Raw genomic sequence first — 26,569 nt, 5'->3', positions numbered from 1 at the left:
CCTTATGCCCTGCTGATACTGTCATTTCTGGGAGGCATTTTATAGGATAGTTGGACTTCTGAATTTTTATTTAAATTTTTTGTTAATGTTTATTTATTTTTGAGAGAGAGGGAGATAGAGCATGAGCGGGTGAGAGGATGAGAGAGAGGGAGACACAGAATCCAAAGCAGGCTCCAGGCTCTGAACTGTCAGCACAGAGCCCAATGGGGGCTTGAACTCCCAAGGTGTGAGATCATAACCCAGGCTGAAGTCAGACACTTAACCAACTGAGCCACCCAGGTGCCCCCTGAATTTTTATCTTAAATCTCCCAAGTTTTAAATGTTTGGAAGCTAATTCAGAATTTATAAAAGCTAATTATGCAAGCCATATAAAATAAACTCAAGCAAGTTGAATTTAGACTGCGAGCCACCCATTTGCTTTCTCTGCTCTAAATTACAACAGATTTTCTGGAATATTATGGTCCAAGTCTGTGTTTCCCAAAGTGTATTGTGTGGAGAACTAGTTCTGAGACGTCAGTAGGCATTTCTAAAATAGAATAGAGGTGGGAAGTACGCTTTTCAGGCCAAGTAAGTTTGGGAAATACTTTGTTAAACAAAATTTAAATTAAAATTTTTTTCCTCTTCAACAGGAGTCTCATGGTATTTTAACATATTAATTCTCTGTGACTTTTCAAAGGATGCATGGGGCGGAGCGTTTCCCAAGCTTACTGACTCCAGGTCCCTTTTGTCTCACAGTTGGGCTGACATTTCGGGCAGTACTGATTTAAGGGAAGGGTTCTCAAACTTGAGGATATTCTAAACATGTGGAATCCCTGAAACCACCCAGTGTTTCACCCCGCTTCTGCCTGTGACCTGAAAGCTCGCACGTCACCAGGTCCTCCGGAGTCATGTCACCTGACCTGTTGGCCGGACTCAGCACGGCTCGACCAGGATGGGGTTTGAGCCACCGTCTGTTCCTGGCGATGGGTCTCGTCACTGGAGAAGGGGAAGCTGTGCGTTCACTTTTGAGAAGTGGGGCCATTGGGGGATTTCTGAGGTACCGGGATCGCACGCTGTCACTCTACATTGTGCTGAGTGGCACTACAGCAGCCAGAATGTAGTTTAAAGGGGGAAAAAGCTTCCCGTGAGGGTAGCCGTCGTGTTACTGCCCTGTGCTCACCCAGCCTTTCCAGAAGGGTCCACTGAACATACTACTCTCCTGAAGAACCAGCACGGACGTTTGGAAAACAGTTTACAGAACCATCGCTCGTGAGCTGGGAGGCTTTCTTAGAGCCCTTAGTATGCAGCTCTGGTTTTTAATTCTGATACTTGAGACAGAAACCACTTTTTGACAAATCGTTCACAGGAAACTTGCCCCTTCCTTTACAGTGTAGCTCGGTCCACAAAGTGTCATTTAATAAAAGCTTTTACATGTATTTATCAAGAAGCCTTTGAATGCTCAGTATCATTTTTGCTTTCAAGTTCTAGTTTTTTTTTAATATTTTCTGAAATTTACTACATGCTTCGCTTCTAGGTGAACACAACTTCTGCCTTGGCGGTCTTGCCCCCAAATCGTGTTACAGGAACGCGTTCATGCTTAGCAAACATTTTGTATCTAGCAGCGTAATAAATGTGATTGAAATAATTCATCACCATCCCTGAGGTCAGGGGTCATCGCTGTATTTCTCGACTCTGGGCACTTGTTCCCACTGGATATTTGTCAGAGCAATGAATTAAGAGTGGAGATTGCGCTTTTCCCCCCAAATATGCTGTAGGTGCATCCCCATTTCCAGTGCGTTAGGTGTACCAAAGTCTGAATGCAGGACCGTGATCTTGTACATGACAGAAAGACTCGTTCTGATAAACTGACAACACAACGTGACAGCAACTGAGGAGAGCATCTCTGAGGTGACATTAATATGTGTCTTTGAGGAAATAAGATTTAATTTCAAAGGTTTGATTTATAGAAAACTACTTCAACTCTTGTCAACAGGAAGATTTATCTTTATGAAAACAACACCCATTAGAACATAATATTCATTTGGGCTTCAGAGCAAAGTCTAGTACCTACCTCATCCCTGTTTTCCTCAAGTAATACGTAATCAGTGGGTCCGGGTCTCTGCTAATGACATTCTGTCTGAATTGGCTTCCCGAGGGAGCTTTATTTAAAAGGGTGCACTGTTGAGGCGCCTGGATGGCTCAGTCGGTTAAGCGTCCAACTTCGGCTCAGGTCATGATCTCGTGATTTGTGGGTTTGAGCCCCACATCGGGCTCTGTGCTGACAGCTCAGAGCCTGGAGTCTGCTTCCGATTCTGTGTCTCTCTCTCTCTCTCTCTGCTTCTCCCTTGCTTGCGCTCTGTCTCACTCTGTCTCTCAAAATAAGTAAATGTAAAAAAATTTTTTAGAAACCTTAAAAAAAACAGGTGCACTGTTGAGGACCAGATATTGGGAGGGAGGTATTGTGGGGGGAAGGGCATTGCATTCCACATTAGCCATTACTCCTTTAACCACTATCCTGGACGGCACTCAACTGTAATTTGAAAGAGGATTATTAGTTAGATCTTTGTGACATTTTTCTGGTATGAGACAGCTTTTTAGAAGTCAAAACTTAAGACCTTTCATCAGTGTTGTGACTTGGTGGCACGTGAATTTATTAATATGGTACAAGATTATCATTAGTGCCTGCTGGTACTTCATAATCATGCTTAAACACACAAATTAAAATTATCCTTATTAAAAGAAACTTCATTGTTTGATAGCCATACTGACAAGTAGGTCTTAAAAATAAATACCTTTATTGATGAAAGAAAAAAAAACATGGCCGTTAACTTTCAGCAACAGGAATGTTTAGGGGAAAAATGACATACGTATCAGAGTGACAGACGGCTGGTACAGTGGTAACGGCTCAGCCCATGCAGAAAAAATAAGCACAAGGGTTTGGAGCATAATATTAAGCGAAAAAAGCACAATACAAACTGCAGGTAAAACACTGATTCTTGTTACTTGGAGTTGTGTGTGAACAGGGGTGGGAAGTTAAGAAAAGAGATCGTGTTTTAGAGTTGTGGAGTTCAGTGAAATTTAAAATATTTATTTCTCATTTATTCAGTATTATGTCCAAAAATAAAACCCAGCTTTTCTGAAGTGTTTGTTTTGTTGCCAATAAAGTGTGTCCGATGTGCCTTGTGGTGGGAAACAGCAGACTTAGGAGAAATATCTATTTTTATTTGCTTTTAGCAATATAATCTCTTTAAGGTCATGGAACACCTTTTAACAGGATAATTTTTTTAAATTAAATTTTGATTTGGGAGACTTGAGTGTTAAAACATTTATTCCCTGGGCAGGCTTAGGAAAAGTCACCTAGTCACTCTGAGCCTGCATCTCCTCAGAAAGGAAAGATTGTGATCATATTTGGGCAGCCCAGGGATCCGATGCAATGACAAGAAAATATAAGGTCTTGTTGTATTTTGGAATAACATTCATGCCGTTTGATGCCATCTGTTCTAAGTGAACATCATTAGGCTGGTTACTGCTACTTAAGAAAACCCTGTTGTCATCTTTGGCGGTATCCTTTTTTTTTTTTTTTCTTTTAATGTTTATTTTTAAGAGACAGAGAGACAGAGTGCAAGCAGGGAAGGGGCAGAGAGAGAGCAAGACACAGAGTCCAAAGCAGGCTCCAGGCTCTGAGCTGTCAGCACAGATCCCGATGCAGGGCTCAAACCCCCAGACCATGAAATCATAACCTGAGCTGAAGTCAGACGCCTAACCAACTGAGGCATCCAGGCACCCCTGGCAGTGCCCTTTTATACGCTGGACATTGAAGCCATCTTCTCTATACACACGCAGCAGACAGCGCCCGAGCTGCATATGGGTCAAGTCTTCCTGCACATTTCCCACGTTGCAGTTCTGGGAAGAATTAACATCTAGTGTTCATTAACAGGGCAGTGGTTTCTAAGCTTTGGGCATCTCTGTCATGAAATCTTTCTCCGCATGCCCTCCATGAGCAAATACATGCGTACACATACATGGAACACACTCTTCTGTGCTCATACTGTATAATTATCTGACCTAAAACAGTACAAGTAGAAGTTCTAATACTTCCTTCCCACACCACAGTGGAATGTGTTGTGTTCATTCTCGGGAGATCGCTGATCCAGAGAGCCCGTCTGCATGGATGGGCTTAGATCTGCGTCTCCCTTTTCTTTTTCTTCTCTAGTAGTACCACCAGCCATGTAAACATTGTCCTTGCTAATTATATGTCTTGGGGGAGCCTTAGAAAAAATCATCAGAGTAGTGTCTCTGCAAATTCTAGCTAACGCACTAAATGTGGGGCCAAACTGCCTGGGGTCTGTACTAGGCGCCGCTCTGAGCACTTGGTTGGCATAGATCTCCTCACTTAATCTTAACTCTGTCAGATGGGTCACTGGTGGGGAAACTGAGGCACGGCTGGGTTAAGGAACGGGCCCAAGGGACTTAGTTCATAGTGAAGCTGGGATTTGACCCCAGGCAGTTTGGCCCCACATTTAGTGCGTTTACGCATCAGGTTTCAATTCCAGCATCTAGTCCGCTGTTACGTGACTCTCCATTTTAGGTAAACTTGTGTGGCTCAGCGTAAAAGACCGCAGGCCAAGAGCAGTGTATTTGAACCACCGGGTCAGGCCCCAGACACACAGTTGAGTAGGGCACTGCAGCACCTCGGGACCGGTAGGAGGTTCAAAAGCTCTGATGAGCTCAGTGGTCCCTAGTCTGTTCGCCAATAAAAGCTCCTTTTCTGTGCTGCGGTAGGATCCTGATAAATTCTAGGGATCCTGAGAAGATGGGACTCGGGAAATGCCTTTTCCGGTCTAGGTTTCAGTTCTTTTAAGGGACTCTCATTATCTTATAACATGGAAATGGTGTTCGCATGACTATTTTTTGGTCTTTAAATACCTTGTTGTACCTATAATTATTATTTTCCCAAGAGTGGAGCTGAAATTGCTTCAAGATGAAAGCAGGGCGCTTGTGGGTGGGTGTGCTGCTCCGAACTTCAGAGCTGCAGCAGAAATTAGAGGTTCACAAGGTAATCGCTGTGATTACAGTTTTCCTTTGGGCCCCAGACAGGAGCTCTGGAAACACAATATTCTACTAATTTTTAAATGTACAGTTTGCAAGGCAACATGGAAATTACGGAGAGCATGTACTGTTTCTCCCTCATTTTCTATGAAAGTTAACATTTTACCGGGTCTTTTGCAATTGCCAAGGAGGAAGCAGACATTTAATGTATTCTAAAATACTGTTGAAAGACTTTAAAGCATCGGACGACTGAGTGGCTCAGTCGGTTAAGCGTCCAACTTCAGCTCAGGTCGGATCTCACAGTTTGTGGGTTCAAGCCCTGCGTTGGGCTCTGTGCTGGTCAGAGCCTGGAGCCTCCTTCAGATTCTGTGTTTCCCTCTCTCAGCCCCTCTCCCGCTCATGCTTTGTCTCTCTCTATCTCAAAAATAAATAAATCTTAAAAAAACTTTAAAAATTTTAAGTACTAAGTCAGTCTTATAATACTGTATTAGGAAATTATTTTACAAGAAAAATACTTCCTAAGAGTAACAGTACTGGGTAGCCACAGCTTTTCAGCACCTCTGGGTACTTCTCTACACTTTATAAAATTCCTGACTTTATAGTACACGGAATTTTGCATTCTAAGCAGTGGTGCTGCACGGGATTTGCACACGCAGCACATAACAGGTGCTCAGTCAGTGGCAGTCTTGTATCCTTTCTGATTGTTGCCAATTGTAGTTTTAGTGGCCGCACATAAGCCCTCCAGTTTGTCTCATATCTTAATTTGCCATTTCCCTGTTGTCAGATACAGGTTATTTCTAGCCTTTTATACTATAAAAACTGGTCACATGTTTTCCGCGGTCTCCTTTTTGTATTGAGAGAGTGGTGGTTTGGATGGGAGTGATCAAAACAGAATTACTCGTCAAATGTAAGCACAGCTTTGGGACTTGGGATGCAGTTTGCCCTTTATTTATTTTATTTTTTTATTTATTTGTTTTGAGAGAGACAGAGACAGCACGAGTGCGGAGGGGCAGAGAGGGGGAGAGAGAGAATCCCAAGCAGGCTGTGTACTGCCAGCGTAGAGCGCAACGTGGGGCTCGAACCTACGAACCATGAGACCATGACCCGAGCTGAAATCAAGAGTCGGCCGCTTAACCGACGGAGCCACCTGGGCATCCCTACAGTTTGCCTTTTAGGTCAACTGTGACCATCTCTAAGCCTTTTCACGTGTTATTTTTTATCACTTTTTCTACTCACTATAGCTGTATAAGGATAGGGATGCTTCAATATTATTTTACTTGAAATTTAAAAATCATTCATTTGCTTGAAATTATTTGCATATATTTAACTGTCTTCAATTTCTTGTGTTGTCTTTTGTCATCCTATTCTGCTAGCTCTCTACAGCAGAAAAATAAGAATTCCACATACTAATTATATATTACAGATGTCAACTTTGTTCCTTTTTCTGTTGTTGTAATTAGCGTTCCCTCTTAGTTCATCTTGGTTTTGTTAAAAATGGATTGCAGTCATTTGTCTTCTCCCTGATGGTGTCTGTTGTCTATATTGGAAAATCACCGGACCGCTTCAACTGATACACACAGTATATTTTTTGAGGCTTAACTTTGTTAGGTTCTTTTGAAATAGAGTTTCCTATATTGATCCCCCAACACACATTGTTCTGTAGGTGTGCAAAAACCAAACCAAAACAAAAACCAACAACTCTGCTTTTAATTATTAAATTATTTTAATTGAGAAACAAGTTGTTAAAAAATGTCCCAGTCTTTGATATTCTGTTGTACGTTGGGTAGCTCCAAAAAGGAGATCTAATTAGCACGTAGTATTTCCCCACAAATACTTTCTACCATCTCTCTAGAAACCGTTTCCTACAGATCACGGTGTGGGAAATGCTGCTCTAATTCATTTGGTTGTTTTTCACCTGTTCACTTTTCTCCTGAGAAACAGTCCTTCATTTTTATTGATTATCTTCAGGTAAATATGTAACTGGAGTTTCGTAATCTCCTCTGTCAAATTAGGCCTGTCTTTGTAAAACATAATACTTAACGGTGATCAGACCTGCAGTCCGCAGCTCTGACGTTGGTCTTGGAGAGTACACAGCAGGTGGTTTATTATGGCTTGTCTTCCCTTCAGACTTCTGTCCTCAGAGACTGGGCACAGGAGTCTGTAAAAAGCTTAGCATGCGGCATACCTGGGCGCGACAGGAAGTGGGGTCATAGGAGCCTTTGAATTAGAGAAGCGGTCCGACATCCCAGGAAGGACACGCATCAAATTTAGCATTAGACCTTACAGAGTGAAAAGCCTGGTTTTGCCATTGACTGGTGGTTTTGGCCCTGGACACTTGCTCTGACCTAAATCTGTAAAAAGGCATTGGTAATGCTTGTTTTATATAATTGATAGAGTCTTTGAATACAAAATTCAGGATGTACTTTTCATAACCTTTTTTGGAGGACAGAGGATATACAAAAAAAGGACTCAGAAATGGCTGGGATTAGAATCTGAGACCAAAGTTGTGATTCCTCTTTTAATTACATAGAAGTCTTAAATATATGATCTTTCCCTACAACCTTTCACTGTTGATGCCAGTTGTGTTCCCTTTTAAAAAAATGAAACTGTCTTTCACTTTTAACGTGCTAAGAGAGTTGAATAGTTGTGTCTCTAGGGCTCGCAAAGGTTTGGTTTTCAGAGAACAAGAACCCAAAGAGATACATATGGACCAGGTTTCTAGATTTACTCATCTGGAAGCTGAGAATCTGAATGGTCTGAGGGACAGAGTCCGATTTACATACCAGGTAACCAAGGTCCTGCACGGGGTTCTCTGCCCACAAGGAACGTGTTGGTCTCCTGGGCACGCGCAGCCCAGGGATGGGGTTAGGAAGCTGGCCTACGACGGGGGGAATGAAAATGAATACGTATGTAGTATCCTGAAAGATTAACAGCTACCACTTGTGGGCGATAGAAATATAAGGAAAAAGTCCTTGCGATAAGTGCTCTCATAGCACTAGGGGCTGATTCTCAGCAGGAAGTGGGTAGAGGTTCATAAAAGGTGATAAAACCCAATCTTCAGGTTGAGCGTAAGTTTGCAGGATTGTTACAAAGAAAAGGCAAAAGACAGAAGTAATATTGAGAAAGGAGAGAATTGTAGCCACTGGATCGGCATCTCCAGAGTCAGACCTAGAAGGGCCTGGGTATATCTGAGCATCATTAATCTGGAGTATTAGGCGTCTGGGTGGCTCAGTCGCTTGAGCGTCTGACTTCGGCCCAGGTCATGACCTCACAGTTCGTGGGTTTGAGCCCTGCATCAGGCTCTGTGCTGACAGCTCAGAGCCTGGAGTCTGCTTCTGATTCTGTGTGTCCCTCTGTCTCTGCTCCTCCTCTGCTCATGATCTGTCTGTCTCTGTCTCTCAAAAATAAATAAATGTTAAAAAAAATTTTTTTTTAATTTGGAGTATTAGGAATTATAGAGTGTTTAGGACCCAAGACAAATGGAGCCTCTGACAGTAGGGTGGGGGGAGGTGGGAAAGGGTTTTGAGCTGGGTTTGCCCGTTATTCTAGGTTTTAAAGTGAAGGTGACACTGTCAGATTTATATTTTAGAGAGGCTGTTGTGGCATCGGCATGGTGGGTGAGGGTGGGGTCCCTTGGGTGCTGTCAAGGGATCTGGCTGGGACACGACCACATCCCATGTTAAGTCAGAGGTTTTGGGGTGGGTTAAGACCTGCCACAGAGTGGAACTGACAGGATGCCTGCTGGGTACAGAGAGGCCAGAGGGATGTGACCTTGATCTGGCATCGTGGTGCCCTCCACCAAGGTACTGAGCTGCTGTGGAATGCGGAGGAGGAAGCATTTTGGAGGGAGCCTGAAGTCTGGGGTGTGGTCCTAGAGGAGGCGATTTTACATTAGTAAAATACCCAGCCTGTTGACTGTTCCCTTTCCAGCCTTGCTTCTTTACCTTCCATTTCCAGGACATCCAGACTCTGTTTTCTGAAGGTCGGGACTCATCACTTTGTTGTTCTAAAACCCCAGTGGCTCTGCATCTAACCACTGCTTTTGGAATAAAAATCAAAGTCCACACCTTGGCTTTTCCTTCCTGCGTGGTCTGGACCCGGCCACCTCTTCAGCCTCCGAGTGGCTTTGGCCACCTGGTCTCATTGCTGCTTCTAAGCACCAGGCATCTGTCTTCAGATAGGCTGCTCTGTGCTCTGCTGTGTTCTGCCATCCACCTGGAAGAAGAGAATGGCCTTGTTTTTGCTGGGCATCCCCATGTCTAGTATGGACCTTGACTTGTTAGGGGGGCAGTAGCTGTGGATGGATAAACTCAGGCTGTAGGTGTTCCCACCCACCCCTCTCACACTCCTCAGCATGGCACCCGAGTGATCTTTCTGTGGGCCACCGCTGGATTAGAAATAAGCTCCTATGTTCTTTGCTGACCCCAAGGATAGATGAGTCATCCAGTTCTTCCTGTTGAAGGATTTTTCTCCCAGTCACTCTCACTGGTGCTTTTCAGCAAGTCAGTGTTCCTTCTAACTGCCCCTGGAAGCTTTCACAAGACTGTGCGTGTCCGTGTGTTGTTGTGAGTAGTTACTGACACTAATCCTGTGTGCAGTGCACGAGAAGACAGTGCCAGCATCAAGTGCTAGGGCCGCCTTGTGAAGCCTGCAGAGGCCGCCGTTCCCGGGGTGTCCCCGAAGCTCAGGGGCAAGCTGATCTGCGGTGTGGATTCGTGCTCACAGGCCAAGCACGGTACTCGCAGGTGGACCAGCATGAAGTGGGCGGGCAGCGCAGGCCTGACCCGCTCCGGGGCACGGCCCCGGTGAGCTGCAGGCTGACTTATCCCACTTCGCCTCTTGTCCCCTGTGGCTCCTCAGAGAGCTGCTTGGTTCGGGGTTTCAGGCACAGCACCACTGTCCATTCCTCCTGGGCTCCCTCGCAGAGGACTGCAGGAGTGGGAAGGAAAGGGTTTTGAAGTTGCCTAGCAATCTGGTGATGGACTTTCTGGCTGGTTTTTTTTAAAGGCCCCTCCGTCCCGTGGACCCCACTGTGTCAGATAGGAAGGTTGGAGAGCACGATGCTTATGAGAACAGCTTTTAAGGGTCCAGAAAACCCAGTTTTGAATCTTGGCCCCATGCCTGACTGGCTGCGGCACCGAGGACCACTCTGAGCCTCTGCCTCCTTATCTGGGAAGTGTGGGTAACAGAAGCCTCCTTGAAGGTTACTGTGGAGATTAAATAAGATACTGTAGATAAAACACATTCATGATACATTTTCATTATCATCATTGTCATCAGTATAGGGTATGGCAGAGGCAAGAGTGGGCGAACACGGCAGTCTGAGGACAGGGAGGGAAAGGAAGAGAAGAAACACGTGTCTGTGCCAGGCGTCGTGGGAGGAAGGCATGAATGTCCGAGAGGACGACTGACCCGACTGCGGTCACACAGCCAGGAAGTGACGAGGGGTCTCTCTCAGCCTCAGAGCCTGCAGCCATCGTCTCACACTTGCTCTCAGAATGGCGCCTGGCTCCACGCTCCGCTCTGCTGCTTCAGGTCCACGGGGAAGCACCTGCACCTGCTGGCAGGTGGTCGGTACACGTCGGCATGTTTGTGGGCACCCCTGGCAGTAACTCGGGCCCAGCGGTGTGCAGCTAGCCAGGACTCTGGCTGTTCAGGGCAGAGAATGAGCTTCTTGGAGCAAAGCATGACTTGGCTTAGCCCTTGGAGATGGGCTAGGGTCTCATTGCAGAACGTTTGCAATGGCTGAGCTCTTCTGTGATGACCAGCCTGGCGTCAGGGCCTTGAAGGAAAGCCGCTCCGCTTCTTTTGTTCATGTGGCTGGATCCTGACTTCCATGCAGGAGGCAGAATGGATTACTGAAAGGACTACGGAAGTTGAAAGCCAGCCAGGCCTTCTCTTCGCGGGGGGGCAGGGGGGCAGCTGTTTCCCTCTCGGGGTTGCTTTTCCCATCTGTGGGAGGAGGGGACAGTGGGCAGGGAGGCAGGCGCTCCACCCTGCCCAGCCTCCTTTGCCCGCGTTACATACTGGATTCTCAGGCTGCCTTTGCAGACTCAGAGTGGTTGGTTGAGGGGAGTGTGTTTCATCAAGGTCCCTGCCTTCACAGAGAAAATCTAATGATGCCATTGATACCTCATAGATGTGACTTACTTTTGAAAGAGGGTGAGCCCGGGGGAGATTAGGAAATGAGTATTTGTACATGCCTCACCCAAGCAAAAAGTAAGTACTGCTATATTTACGTTAGTTAAGGAGTAAACACTTCGGGTAAGGAGTAAACACTTAGGTTTTTAAAGTAAACAGTTCATGAGAAAGAAGTAGTAGTATTTTGTGTCAGTCTTGTTCTAATACACCTTTAATGCTAGATGCTTTTAATATAGAGGCAGATTCATTTGTCTGATATTTATTGAGCCCCTACAATGGGCCTGGCGTAGTCCCTGCCCTAAAGACGTTTACACACCTAACCGGTAACTTATGCATACAAGCAAAGTGGGCTTTTGTGAGTTACAGTTTGGGCAGTACCTTTTCTTTGGATTGGAAAGTTGATAGGTTGGTAGCATTTTCATGGATGGAATAAATAGATCCTCAGAATCGGTCAAGAAGTATTGCCAAAGGTGATAGATTGAGTGTTTGCTGCAGATCTGAACTGTGAAGGTACTTACCAAGTGGGGCCAAACCCGAGGCATTTATAGCATCATCTGAGGGTGAAATCCTGCCCCATACCACCCTTCAGCCACAGGTCCAGTAGAGGACATTAAGCTTCCGGTTGAAATCTGTATGAGTATCGGAGGATCTGAATCTTAAGGACACCTTTTATAGTCTAACATAGCACAGATGAATGAACACCTCTACTTGTGGATGACCTGTCAGCTTTCCAGTTTTTGGATCTGTGATGCAAATTGAACTTTATTTTGAGTTGAGCATTTCCCCTTGCAGAGCCGCTCATCCAGCTCATATTCATCTTGAAACTAACGATAACCTCTTCACCATCTTTACCTCTTCCTTTCGTGTACGCTGCTGCCGCCGTGCTCCCGGCCCCCGTTTGCAGCTGCTCTGTGCTGCTCTCTGATCCACCCTAACTGCTGGCGTCCTGTAGCTGGCACACAGGGTGATTCCCGACCCCTCAAGTTGGTAGGGGCTGCACTTCCAGCATTTGAGCTGGAAAGGAAAAACACTGAAAAGAGAAAGAGAGAAGGAGCAAGTCAAGGCCCTGTAGGTCGGGGGAAGAGCTTCAAGAACAGGATTTCAGCAGTTTCCAAAGCCCTGAGGTAGGAACAAACCTGGTGGGTTCAGAAGATTGCAGGTAAGGTGTAGACACGAGTAGTGGAGAGTGTGGGAACAGAAGTCCCAGGGCAGCGGGGCTGGGTCACACAGGGCGTTACAGGCGGTCGGGGGGATCTGGATTTCACTGCAGGAACAGGGACTTCATTCACTCCTCCTTCCTCCTGTGTGCGTGTTTTCATTCAATTCTGCAGATTCTAACCGGACATCTTTCATGTACAGAAAAAAACAACATATAAGTATTGTCCTTATAGAGCTCTTAGTTGAGTAGGGAAGAGACACGGGCACCTGAACACCTAAATACAAGGTAAAGAGGAGACTGATACGAAGTGTGGGTAGAGCCCCAGGGTAGCCAGGGTCAGTAGTCTTTGAATCACTTCCTCAGCAGTGCTCCCCAGCAGACGGCTCTGGCGTTGCCGTCTTGCCGTGGCAGGTGGAAGGGAGGGCAGGGCGGGCGGCCACGGAAGCTCGGGTAGATGCGGTATTCGGTGGGCACGCCTGACCGGCGCCTGGCCCGGAGCAGTGTTCAGTATGTGCTAAGCACAGCTACTAGATGAGTCAGTAAATGATGAAAACAAACAAGTTGGATGATCCTTGAAGCACACACTCACTCACATGATTTGCCTGATCTTTTCTGAGCTAATGGATGTTTTCCATTGTCATTCTCTTCTGGCACCTTTATTCACAGTGCTCTTCGTTATCACATTGGGTTACTTTCTGGGCTTATTCCTGAGTCATACACATGTATGCATTCTAGTGTATGGGGCCTTACAACAGGTAAACGATGAGTCTGTCGATTTGGCTTGCGAGGCTACATGAAGACTTCTATCTCTGTTTCATTCTCAGAGGCCTTATGCGGATGTCAACTAGGCATCCAGCCTCTCGGTGACCTGAGCACTTTGCTCCCCAGTCCAGCCTCCTTCCTGCAAGGTAGCCTGGTTGCTCAGTACGCTGAAGGCTGAGGCAGTAATGTATGAACTAAAATTAGACCAACGTAGTCTTCCCTTCCTTTCCCTCTTACGGGAATTACACGTAAGAAGGACGTTTGCTTTGTAGTGATTAAGAGACAAATGCATCTATTAAGATACATTTTTGAAATTATGACTCTGAATGTGATTAGAAAGTGATAAAACAGAAACAGCCCTCCCCCTTTTCTCCCAAGTGAACGAAAATTCTTTCCATTATAGAAATCACGTTATTGGTAGGACTACTTGTTTTAGAGATGTTTGTTGTCATTGCTCCGAATGTTTCAGGAATTTCTCTCTTAGAAGCACCCTCAGAGGTAAGGATAGTAAGAGCAGGTTCTGTGTAAGGCTTTGTACTAGCAGGTGTGCCCCGTACGTTTAGTGCCCGGCATCCCCGTAAGGTAGGTGTGAGGCCGTCCATCTCGGCATTTGTCAAACAAGTTCTGTGCTGGTTATTTTACTGACAACCACTGTTTCTTTCTCTCATGAGCACATGCATAAGATGTGGCTGGGAAGACATAATTTCACAAATGACATTTATCCGAAATAAGAACAGTGTTTCCCACTTGAGTATATTGAAGAAGGTGCCACAAATTTAGAAAGCAATTCTGCAATAGAAAATCTTAAAGAATAGTAACAATAGTATCACTGTTGCTCACTTAACATAAATTTATCACATTTCAATAAGATATTTTTTTAAGACAGTTGCCAGAATAACTATTTTAAGGCACAGAATTAACTTGGAATGTAGAAGTTCAGTCTCTCCTACGAGACCTTTACTTTGAGTGCCCTCAGATCTTACCTCTTATACCCATGTGACTGTCTCTACATGTCACACCTACATCTAAACATGGGCTGTTCAAAACCATTAGGAGAAGAATTACAGATGGCCACATTTTCTGAGTCCAGAACTTTATTTCGTTCAGCCATTTTCAAGGCAAGCCTTATGTTACATACTTTCCTGTTTTGTGGAACTGTGAATACCGAGGAATTCATTTTTTCAGTCATTTGTTTACTTTGTTGCATAAGCCTTTTTGAGCATCTGTCACCTGCTAGGCACCGGGCATGGCAATTTAGCCATGAGCAGGTTACACAGGCCCTGCCTTCATAGAGCTTTACCGCAAGGAGATGAATACAGTAAAAATGAACAGGTCACAAACAGGATCATTCCAGGATGTGGTAGTACTATGGAAGAGCTAGCCTGAGTGTAAGAGAGTAACAAAGCAGGCTCAGAGCGTGTGCTGCTCTAAAGGGACCGTAGAAGGGCCCTCGGAGGAAGGGCTTTTCATCGGAGGCCTGTGTAAGGAGAAAGCCAGTCACGGGACTTGCTCAGGGAAGAGTGTCTGGGCACCGGGATCAGATGGCGCAAACACCCTGAGCTGGGAGCACGCTGGCCGGGTCCCTGCGCGTCTCTGAGAACGTCTGTTGTCGCGTGCTCCTGTGACCAAGGGACGCCGCCTGTCCTGGAGGGGTCGAAGGGCTTCATGTCCTACCCTGAGTGGCCTCCGAGCATTATACAAGCTTATGTCTGGCTTGTATAATGTTTCTGAGCTCTTCTGGCTCCTACGTAAGGCCTCTGTCGGCACAGCTTCTCTGACCGTGTCCTTCACATTCTCAACAGCCCGAGTCTTCTCTGTGAGCTCAGAGGACCACAGCCGTTGGGACTGTCCATGAAGTAGCCGTAAAGAGTTCCATAGCCAGGCCGGAAGGGCTTCTCTATGTTACAGACCCTGCTCTCTAGTAGTGTGGCCAATATGAAGTTGCAGTATTGTGAAATTTTGGATAGGGAAGTCGCTTTTCTATTATTAGAGCTCACCGTGTTCTGGATTCCTTTATCTGCGAATCCATCCTCCCCCTCTCTCTCCCACACACGTACCTTTTTGAGTCGTTCAACCTCAGATGCGTACTTAGAAATGCAGGTACGTATTTTAGCATTGGGAAATACAGTAATTTCATAGCCCATATTATCTGTCACTCTTCTTGTAGCTTTTCCGTAATTGTATGCATGTGACATTTGAAAGGGTGTCACTGCAGGTGTTGCCGGTCTGGCAGTTGAGGGGATGGAACTTTGTAGCGCGTCAAGACATGTGCTGTCCTGGAGGGAAGCCTGTCCGACTCGGCGACAGTGTCCTCTGCTCCTCTGAAACGTGGGGCCTGGAAAAGCGCATTTTATGTGGCTTCTTTCTGCCAGTGGCCAAATGCCAGGGTGTAATAAGAGAAGTGTTACCCAGATTCAACTCTGACTGTAGCTGTCACGTGTGGATGTTGTTAGTAACCTTTAAAAGTACGTACGTGAACTTTACACCCTGTTTATAGATGAGTTAGTGAAAATTCAACATAAATTCTGAGACTTTTCCCGAGTTGGGAGGGGGGAGGAAAAGGGAAGCAGATAGCTGGTCTCATAAATGTTAGGCTGGAATCTTCCACATCCCTGTGTGCACTTGGGCTCATTAACTCTCTAGCTGTGTGAGGACGTTCAAGCCCACTCATGAATTCCTCTTTGAGGAGACCCATGTCTATGTGGTCATCACTCCCCAAAGCTGAACGGATAGGTTCTTTTCTTCCGGAAGCAGGGTTTTTTTTTTTTTTCCCTTTCCCAAAAACAGTTAGGAAGTGGTAAGACCCAGGGGAGGAAAGTGGGCACAGTTGGCACCGCTGTGGGTGAGGGGTGTGCTTGGCAGAGCCTCGGCCAGCTCTACTGCTTGATGTGCCACGAGCAGGCGAGCTGTTTTACTTCCCTAAAACCCCAGGTTTTTCATCAGGAAAAAAAAAAGATGGTAAGAATATAGACATAAAAAATAAATGGCAGCTGTTAATTGGGATTATTTTTTAAATGTTCTTCCCGGAAAAGCAGTTCATCAAAAGATAAACCCATTAGGTTTTGTGTGTTAAATGCATGCTTATTTGCACAGATTTGCATTACTTTCTTTCCCCCAAGACTCTTAACACTCTAAATGGCTTGTAATTTCTTAACTCCTCTGTCTCTGAAAACACGTCCCCACCCCCACCTCCCTTAAGATGAAGCTCTATTTTTAGATGCAGTTCATCCCAGACATCACGGGAACCCAGAGCCGGGTGCTGTTAGGAGGTGGGGTTCTGTTGTGAAGACTGGGTTCAGATGCCCACTCCGCCGCCCAGGGCGACCCAGACTTTCTGAGCCTCCATTTTCCTCGTCTACAAAATGAATTTAATAATAGTACCCCTTCTCACAGGGTTTTGGTGAGAATTACATGAGACAGGCTAGGGCAGTCTCAGCACCCTTTATGCCGTACTAAGCACTTATTAAAATGTTAGTTCTCTTTCCTCTTTTCTCTAAAGTACAAATGTCAACTCTTTGAAATAACTCACACTTTGTCTCTTGTGGATCGGTCTAGTAAGACACTGTTTCCTTAAGTGTGGAGTGCAGTATCACAGTGTTATGAGAGACGGTCATGGTTACAGAACATGCGAGCATTTTATCTTATTTTTTTAAGTTTGTTTATTTAGAGCAAGCTGTGGAAGGGCAGAGAGAGAAGGAGAGAGACAAAATCCCAAGCAGGCTCTGCGCTGTCATCACAGACCCAAAGTAGGGCTCGAACTCACATACCATGAAATCATGACCTGCGCCCAAACCGAAAGTGGGACACTTAACCAACTGGGTGCCCCAGGTGCTCCAGGTTGAGTATTTTATATAGAGATTCACAGTGATGTTCAAAGAAGGTATCTTCTGTTCATGGAAAGTGATCCTGATTTTCGGCTTACTGCACTTCTGGACAATGTGAAAGATGTGAATGGGCTTAAAGAAACCTCCTCACTGTTAAGTGGAAGTGCAGGTGGGACATGGCTGTGACAGATGTGGAGGTGGAGTGTAAGTGACAGGCATGGTGGAGGTCGCATCACTGTGGTCTGAAACTCGGGGTTTTACCTCCGTGTACCGTTAGATTTGAGATTCGGTAGACGTTAGCGTGAGATGGGAGTCTAGCACCTTCTGACTCTGTGACTTTGGACAACTTAATTCATCTTTCTCTTCTTCCCTTTCTGCAAATATTTATTGGAGGCCTAGTTTCTCATCGTAAACATGTAGATGCTACTTTTTGGGGTTTGTGTAAAGATGCAGTGCAAAGGGAGAAGCTATTGAAAGCATATGTATCTTACCTACTTGGTTTGTCCGCCATGCCTAGCTTATACCTGGTGGAGCAGGTGCTCAGGAAACTTGAGTCCTTGTGTTATTCAGCACTTGTATTTGCAAGTGATGGAACCCCCACTGAATTCAACGAGCTTGAGGGGCACATGTAGTCCTTCTACAGGAAGGTTAGCCTTGGGTGCAGCTGGAAGTCGGGACTCCGATGCCACCAGGACCCTCTCCAGCTCACGTATATAGTGCTTTGTGTGTGTTACCAGTCCGTCCATCTGTCCAGAGTCTTCTAAAGATCTAGAAACAGCACCACTGGTGGTCACCAGGCTCCCCTCCCCAGAAAGGATCTGCCCATTGTGGTTCGTTTCCCAAGCCCAGAAATCCTGTGAGGAGGCTGGGCCTAGCACGGGTCAGGTGCCTACCCTCCCAGCCACTGGGGTCCAGAGGACCAGAGCCGGCCAGGAAGGGCGGCGCCAGTTGGGCCCCACGTGTGAGTGGCAGGAAAGACCGTCTTGCAGGACAAGGGCGTGATCGGCACCTGCCACCACTGCATTTACCCTTTTCATCTCTTTGCGCACCTTCAGGGGATAGGAATATTTACCCACGGTGGCCCTCAGTTTTCTCCTCTGAGGTTTGAGGTTTAGATGATGTCATGGGTGTGGGTGTACATTTAATGGTCTTACATTTTATGTACACAGTTCATTAGTACTGCTGCCGCTGCTTGTGCCCTCCAAATTTCAACACGACATCCACAGGCTCCCAGTCTCTGGATTGTCGACTCTCAGGGAAGCAGAGGGTGGGTTTAAAGGTATTTTAAGAAGTTAGGTCAGCATGCCAAATGTATTTCTATATTGAATACAACCCTTTTTAAATTTGATTTTGAATGGAAATACACATGATGGAAAGAGTACATATGCTAAGTGCACAGGTCTTCACAAATGGAACACAATTGTATGTCCAGCCCCTGGATTAAAAATCAATAGTGACAGTCCCCTAGGACCCCTAGTACAAGTGGATGATGTAGACGTATTTATGCACCATCTGAGAAATCGTTTAAAAGCATTATCAGTATCATGGTAGGATTTTCCATGCTGCGCTTTGTTAGTAAACAAAATTTTAAACTGCAACTGGCTTTATGTCACAAGTCGTTTTAGATCTAAAAGGAGTCCTTACGGGCGCCTGTTTGGCTTAGCCGGTTAAGCAGCTGATCTCCTGGGTTCGAGCCCCGCGTCAGGATCTGTGCTGACAGCTCAGAGCCTGGAGCCTGCTTCGGATCCTGTGTCTCCCTCTCTTTCTGCCCCTCCCCCGTTCATGCTCTGTCTCTTTCAAAATAAAGATAAAACATTAAAACAGCAACAACTTTAAAAGACATCTGGGGGTCCCGCTTATTGTGTCCCTTGAAATGTTTTCTTCCCGGCTGGAATTACCGGTGATAATTGTGCTCAGGTGATAAAATGTGTTCGGGGCCCTTGGAGACGTGTCATTCACATCTTCGCCCTTCTCCCTTCCCAGGCTGCACCTTCTCCCAGGAAAAACGAGCCTTCTCCTGTCTTAACTGCCTTTCCCATGCAGAGCGTGGTATGAAAACCGACTAACTACCACCCTGTCAGCATCACCCAACACCGAGCTCTGTGGGACGACTCTTTCTATCCCCAGAGCAGAACTCCTCAGATCACGGGTACTTCCGGTCTCTAAACTGGCTCCCAGTTCCTAAATATGTCCCCCCTGCTACCGCCGTGGTGCTCTGCCAAACGAATGTCGTTACGAATGAGTTTTAATTTGCCAAATGTTCCAACATCTTCTCCCCTCATTTTTGTCTTTTAGGCTCTAGACCAAGATAGAACGGCCTTACAGAAAGTGAAGAAGTCTGTCAAAGCAATATATAATTCCGGTCAAGGTAAGTACTTCCCAAAGCAGACGGCATGCATTGTATGTAAATCTGCAGCTCTCTCTATTACCTGTAAGAGGGCATGTTTATAGAAGACAATACAAAAAAGAAAAAAGGTCAAAGAAATTCCGTTTTTTCCCTTTTTTCTCTGTTTCTTCTCCATCTACACCAATTAGTGTTCCCAGAAGTAAAACGATGAAAGCACCTCAGCTCCAGTGGGTTTTCACACATGTAAAACCTTAGCAAGTGCAGAGACAGTTTAGCCGCAGGTGACATATGAAATAGCCACAGGTGACATATTGTGTCGCTGGCCAGTCCGTAATTCAGGGGTCTCCCTTAAATGCATGAGCATCCTTCCTTCTGCCACATACCTGTACGCTTGGAAATGGGCCTGAGTCCCAGGCACAGGGAGGATAGGGAGGGAAAGGGGCGAGGCTGAACCGACACCTGAACAGACCTGCCAACCAGAGTCTGTTCATGTGGCCGCGGGCATGCCCGGTAACTATGGAACAGATGTTTTCACGTGCTCTGCCTACTTTGTCCTCTTGGCGACCAAAGTATGCTGTCCGTGGATAAGAAGAAATAAACCCAGTCAAGGTAACAATGGGTCACCACAAGAAATGGTAGGTTTCCTCGCCCCAGGAAAGGAGCGGAGAGGTTGGAAGCATAAGATGAGTTTCGAGGTCTGTGACTTCCCACCTCACGTTACCATGATCTCCAATGAGAGAACGTCCGAGGGATCAGTTGTCTGTAGTAAAAACCCGTGGACGGTAGCAGAGTGCGATGGAAAGTCAGACAGGTGTGGGTTTGCACCCTCACTCCGCCCCTTACTGGCGGTGTGGCCTCAGGCTGGTGACCTCACTGGTTTGAACCTTTGTCTTCTCTTTAAGCAGAGATTGTGGTATTATTACAGGGTCATCGAAGGGAGTTAATTAGCTAATATCTATAAAGGACCTGTCACCTCGAGGAAGGTCAGTAAATGCCATACATTCATGTTTTATATAAATGTTATATTTTATTTATATTCATACTCCTAATTGTCATAAAATTATGGAGTTGAAAGGAACATTGAAAAAGGAAAACTCGACCGTCCGATGCTTCATGGTCCTCCTGTCATCAGAGCTGGGACTCGGTAGTCTCAGTGAGCTGGAAATCTGATTGTCTCTTGTCTTCTTCAAAGCCCTTGGGCCTGATCGTTAACACAGTCTGTATCCTGGTTCCTTGACACATCTCTCTAATTTCTGTATTTCCAGTAAGACACGAGCTTCTAATTAAGACAGACAGAGAATTGTCTAGTTACATAGTGATGGTTTAAATGTTTCCAGTGTTTTAAATCTTGCCCTGAATTATATAACTTCTACCTTCCCTTCATTCTCATTTATTCCCAAAATGTGGCAGCCCCTTTTGAGATCTTGGCTCTTTGGGGAGAGGTGACTGGGGGAACTAACTAGCCAGTAGCACAAGGGGAAGCTTCTGGGGTGCTGGTATTGTTCTCTTTCTTGGTTTGAGGATGATTACATAGTACAGTTCATTTTTTGATAATTCTTCAAATTCCACGCTTAAGATTTATGTACCTTTTTGTGTGGATCGGGTATGTTATGCGTCAGTGAAAGTATGTAAAATGTGTATCCACAAGTAGGTGTAGTGAATCATTGGTTGTGATCATCCAGATTTGTTTTGGAAAAACAAATGGGGACTTTTTTTTATTGTTTTTATTTATTTTATAGAGAAACAACATGAGCAGGGGAGGGTCAGAGAGAGAGGGAGAGACAAAATCCGAAGACAGGCTCCAGGCTCTGAGCTGTCAGCACAGAGCCTGACGCAGGGCTCGAACCCACAAACGGTGAGATCATAACTTAAGTTGAAGTCGGACACTTAATCGACTGAGCCACCCAGGTGCCCCCTTTTTTGTTTTAATTTCTTTTTTTACTGACAAAAGGGAACTTTAAAAATAAACAACAGTATATCTCCATAGTGTACCTATTTCATAAAATAATAGTTTTTGTGAGAAAGACACTCAGGTGGTATAGGTCACTCACTGTCACTACTTGTTAAGTAAATTTCTTAACTTCCACTGATCTTCAATTGCTTCACCACAAAATGAGAAATAATCCTCTCATTTGCAGAGCCTTGTATAGATAAACTGAGGTAATACTTACGGCCACCTAACAAACCTCCTGCCACATGGTAGGAGCTTCACACATGGGGAAAATGGCAGCTAGAGCCGCGCGCGGGTCCCTTCTCTGGGTTAATTCAGCCTTATGCAAACGGCCCTGGACCAGCCCGATTTTCTAAAGGGCTTAATGGGCCATTACGCGCCTCAGGAGCTTCCGTCCTCCGCAGCGTCAGGGTCTATGCTGGAGGTGCTCAGCTCGTGGGCCTCCGAAGAGACACCTGACGTGCTCCAGTGCGTTGCTCCCGCATTTGCTCTGCTGGGGCTCCACGAACCCCCGTTTTTCCCCAGTGCCCCTGCTCAGGACGCATTCCCTCCGTGGGGCACAGTGACCACAATCCCATCCTTCAGCGGCTCACACAAGGGCTCTTCTCTTGGTAGGGATGTGCTTCCTCTCGTTTGTTAGAGGGGCTCCCTGGCTATGGTGGAGGGAGAGGCTGTCTGTGCGTGGGTGTAAGGCAGAGAGTTCGAGACTGCGTGCGGTCTGGTTGCCATTTGCTCCATGAGACTGTTCTCGCCTTGTGGGTGGGGCCACGGCGAGCTGAGCGTGCCCGCTCCCCGCCCCCGCTGGATGAGGGCCCTCCCTGCGTACTTCGCCTTAGGTCTCTCCTCTCTAATAGAGTAGCTTCTAGTCACGTATGGCTTATAAATTTAAGTCAGTTAAAGTCAAACAAGATATAAAATTCAGGTCCCCCGGTCTCAGTAGCCACGGTTTGAGAGCTCAGTAGCTACAATGTGACTGGCAGCTACCGTCTTGGTAGTGCAGGCCAGGATGTTTCCACCATCACAGGAAATGGTCTTGCTGCGGGAGGAGAACACACCCCCCACCCTGTTCTAACCGGTAATTGCTCTCTCTGGCATCAGACGAGGGAGCGTCAACCCTGGATTTTCATTAGAATCCCCCAAAGAGCACTTGCCACACAGCCACAGGGTCCTTCAGGCACCCACACCCTGAGCTTTCTAGAGTAAGGCCCAGGTGTTGGGATCATATAAACTTTCTCCCCAGGCGATGCGCAGCTAAGACGGAGAGCTGCTGCGCCGCCCTTGAACTGCTTGAGGAGGGCTGCCACTGTGTCTTTTATCTTCAGTTTGTTCAACAGACATTTACTGAGCACCTGTTCCAAGGCCATTCTGGGGGTTGAGTGTGTTAGATCCCTGGAATCTCTGCCTCCATGAATTTTCCAGTTCAGTGGGAGAGAAACCAGAAAGCACTTGGAATTTAGAGGCTGGAAAGCGTACAAAGAGGGATCTGAAAGAGTCTGCCAGGGTGCTAAGTGGAACACCTCTCGGCGGAGGTGACGGTCAAAGGTGTCCATGCGTCCGTAGCTGAGCTGAGCAAGCCTGTGAGGTGGGTCTCCCAGGATCCCACTGGATCCTGTCTTATAAATGGCGAGGTGGAAGCCTCAAGAGCCAGACTGACTTCTGCAGGGTTCCGTTCCTGACATAATGGGACAAGCGTACAGCTGGTTCCGGCCTCGCCGTGTGCCACCGCTCCGGACCTGTCTCCTGCCTGACACGCGGCAGGGGCTCATGTGCAAGGAGTTGCTGCATGCGGCTAGATGCGTCCTTGAGAAGCTCGCCCCGAGTGGCTGTTAAATGTTTGATCATAACTGTTCACAAGTGAATTGATTAAATGTCACCTCCCAGCAGTGTCATCCTGGGGTGACCGGTGGTGCCCGGAAAGGGGCCACAGCAGTAGTCATCACGCCCAGGGCTTGGATGCGTGGGGATAAAAACTCAGACCTCACGGGCTGCTGGGACCTGATCGGGTTTCCGCCGTCGCCAGCGAGCATGGCGCACTCAGGGTTCTGGTCAGCTCGCGTGGGCAAGGCTGTGACATTTCATTCTTTAAAAAAAAAAAAAAAAGCTAGATGAGTAAAACAGCGGTGTTGCAGATCTTTCCATGATCCATGCCCAGTGGAATCCAGGCTATTTCCATCCAAGGGCTTTTGGCCTCATCCAGAGAAGCCACAGAGGCTGAACCCTGGTGTCTGTTTCCCAATGTGTTTTCATAATTTTCTTGTTTTCTCACAGTGCTTAAGTGACATGAGACCCCGCTGATGTTCTTTAACGTTTCACAAAGCTTTTCTGTATTGCTGGTTTGAGATGTCCACCCCCCCATCTCCCCCACCAGACTGTGTGGAAGATGCTCCAGAATGGCGGACGGACTTACTTTTGCAGTGTAGCTGTGTTTACATGCAAGCTTTACCAGTATTAATTGGGACACAGTATAGTAATAACAGAAATTTTATTGGAAAAACAAGTTATCTCCCCATAAGCCTTTAGTTTAAAAATGGCTTTGGGGATTTCTCTTTCTCTTACTGCTGCATATGAGGACATTTCAGAAACAAAAATACTGAATTCTGTGAACTGCTTGGATCAAGGGAAAATTTTCTAGGCTATTCAGCTTTCCTGTGTTGTTCCTCAGTTCTGAAGTGTTGACATTATTAGTCTGTGAAGTATATTGTCAATTAGAAAGTTTGCCATGGAGCATGTGTGTGTCCCCCCCCCCCCCATCGTCCCCTAATGTATGTTTAAAATAGCTAGTAGTTTCTTGAACAGTAGAGGCTTTAAAATATGTTGCGGGTGGTGAGGGATGCCTAAGTGACTCATTCGGCTAAGCATCTGACTTCCGCTCAGGTCATGATCTCGCAGTTCATGGATTGTAGCCCCGCCAGACCGTGTGCTGACAGCTCAGAGCCTGGGGCCTGCTTCGGATTCTGAGTCTCCCCCTCTCTCTGCCCCTCCCCCACTTGGCGCACATGCTCGCTCGCGCGCGCTCTCGCGCTCTCTCGCTCTCTGGCACCCTCTCATAAATATTAAATGAATAAACTTAAAAAAATATGTTTCAGTCTTTGATACTTTTCCTTTCCAAAGATAGAGCCTCATTCAGTTCCCGGGCGTGTGTGCCGGCCGCGCAGCTCTCTTCTAACGGATAGAATGTGACGGAGCGATACCACGTGATCTCCTCGGCCAGTTCACGAAAGAGCTCGCTTCCCCCTGGGTCTCCCCACCTGCTCCGTATGTTTGTCTTGAGGGAAGCCAGCCACCCTCTAGTGAGGAGTGAATCTGCCACCCCCCCAGTCCTGCCTCACTTCCCTGATGCCACGTTGCCTCGGTCTTGAGCCCCGCCCCAGGGTCAGGGCGCTAGACACTGGCCTCGCCTCAGAAGGCTTCTGCCCTCAGCAACACGGGCGCAGGCATGCAGGTCCTAGGCTCGGTGGAGGTCAGTGTGCATCCCTTGAGAAAGAAGAGCTGGCTGCTTATTGGTGCTGTTTAAAAAGCAAACTGAAATATACTGTTGCTCTTATAAAAATGGAAGGGGCCTGTGACTCCTAGTGAGCGTGGGTGCGCCCAGTTTGTGGTTCCGTCAATGGCTTCTTTGGGTTGGATGTGTTCGTCTTTTTGAACCAGATGCATTATTACCCATGAGTCTACTTTTCCTTGGGAGTAAAGACTCCAGGATATTCCTGCTCCTAGTTCTTCTTCTATGATCACTTTTTCTCCCACAAATCCAAATGTGGATTTGATTATTAAATAGTGGCTTCCTTAAAATTCATGCCAAGATATATTCAGAATACATTGTAGCTTATTAGTAACACATGGTGCCCCCTAGAAATATATAACATTGTCAGTCTGAAAGTTGGGACTCTTAAATTCTTTAATTTCAGTGAATAAAAAAATGACAGTGGTATGGAATTCTATTGCAAGCATATGCTATGGAAGTCTTATTTCCAGAATATAGCTAGAGCATCATGAACACTTCTATAGTGTTTTCACTGGAGGAAAAAACACTTTTCTCCTTGCCTTCCCTTTTACATTCCGCTTTTCAGTTTAGAATTATGTAGTGAGCAGTTTTATAGGAACATTTGTGTTTTCTAACGCAAAATTAATGTGTGATGTTCTCCCCAGATTTTCATCTAGTTAATTTATCTATTTTAAGAAATAGCTCATAGTGTATGATGAAATCTAAGATCTTAAAGGTAAAGTGCTAATTTCATCAGTGGATAGGAAGTGAATGGTTTTGTATCCAAACAAGTTCATTTTACCTTTTTTAGCTTTTTGTCACATTTAAAGGTACAGTGCAAAGTGAATTGTAACTAGAATTGATAATTAAGTTTGGTGTCTTACCATTGTGTCATGTAATGATATTTTTAATCCTGGAATGTTTTTTTCAGTGCAAAGAAAACATTTCCAAACTGGAATAGTTAAGAGAGAAAATAGATTAGAACTTTAATAGAAACATACAGAGGCATAAAATTCCAAAAGGTTTACAAAGGGGAACATATGTTGTCTGTGTTTAGGAAATTTTGTATATTTTTGCTGTTTTCCAAGTTTGAGGATTATCATCTGATTTATTTAAAAAAATTGAATTACAGTAAACTTTTTGGTAAAAAAGTAATTTTAAGCTCTCAGAAGTAGAAACCTTCAGATTGAAACTGTAAAAACCTTCTGGTAGTGACTTAAGGAAAGTTTAAACAAATTACTTCAGCCTGCAAGGAATTTTGTATTCCTGTGGCTCCATTATTGTGAAAACAAATTGCAATAAGTAGTTCCTTCAAAAAGGCTCAGGGAAGGAAGTGTTTTCCAAAAGGAAGCATATTTATCCAGGAGAGTAGTACTCCTCAAATTATGTCGGGATAAAACTGGAGGAATTTTTTAAATTGCATTTAGAAAATTGAAGTTTCTTTCCAGAACAATCTCAGAACTCCAGGTTGTTTGAGAAGGTCCAGTTTTTCATATCCAAGCCATTGGCTGAAATATTCTGATACTTGAACTCAGAGGCAGGGGGGCCAGGTGGAGGTGCGTGGGGGGCAGGTGCACACATTTCCTGCATTTTGCTGTCCTGAAAGGACTGCTCTCAATTTTCAGATGAGATCTTTTTCTATGATAAAAATGCTCATCTAAGGGAGCATTCTTCATGAGAAATTAACTCATTTTCAAGAAACCTGGGAATGCGCATTCCTCAACCAGTGCTTTGGATTTTTTTTTTAAAGCCTCAAAATGAATAACAAAAGTGCTGTTAAAGGTAAATATAAAAACACATCCTCTACCTTAACAGTCCAGATTTTTGTAGAAATAATAAACTATAGCTGACCTTTGTTGCCAGGTGCCTTATTATA

The 26,569-nt window shown here is 45.7% G+C and overlaps 1 protein-coding gene across 4 annotated transcripts in view; it reads left to right on the top strand.

Moving 5' to 3' along the window:
* Window positions 1-26,569, top strand: part of ASAP1 (ArfGAP with SH3 domain, ankyrin repeat and PH domain 1) — a 310,121-nt gene that overhangs the window by 153,906 nt on the left and 129,646 nt on the right. For all 4 annotated transcript variants that reach the window (XM_029923855.1, XM_029923857.1, XM_029923859.1 and 1 more), the window contains exon 4: window positions 19,210-19,282. In XM_029923855.1, the coding sequence (XP_029779715.1) occupies window positions 19,210-19,282 (73 nt within the window). The remainder of the gene's footprint in view (window positions 1-19,209; window positions 19,283-26,569) is intronic.

This window comes from Suricata suricatta, chromosome 15 (genome assembly GCF_006229205.1).
Source record: "Suricata suricatta isolate VVHF042 chromosome 15, meerkat_22Aug2017_6uvM2_HiC, whole genome shotgun sequence".
Lineage (NCBI taxonomy): Eukaryota > Metazoa > Chordata > Mammalia > Carnivora > Herpestidae > Suricata > Suricata suricatta.
The sequence above is the reverse complement of the archived record's forward strand: the minus strand, read 5'-3'. Positions and strand labels throughout refer to the sequence as shown.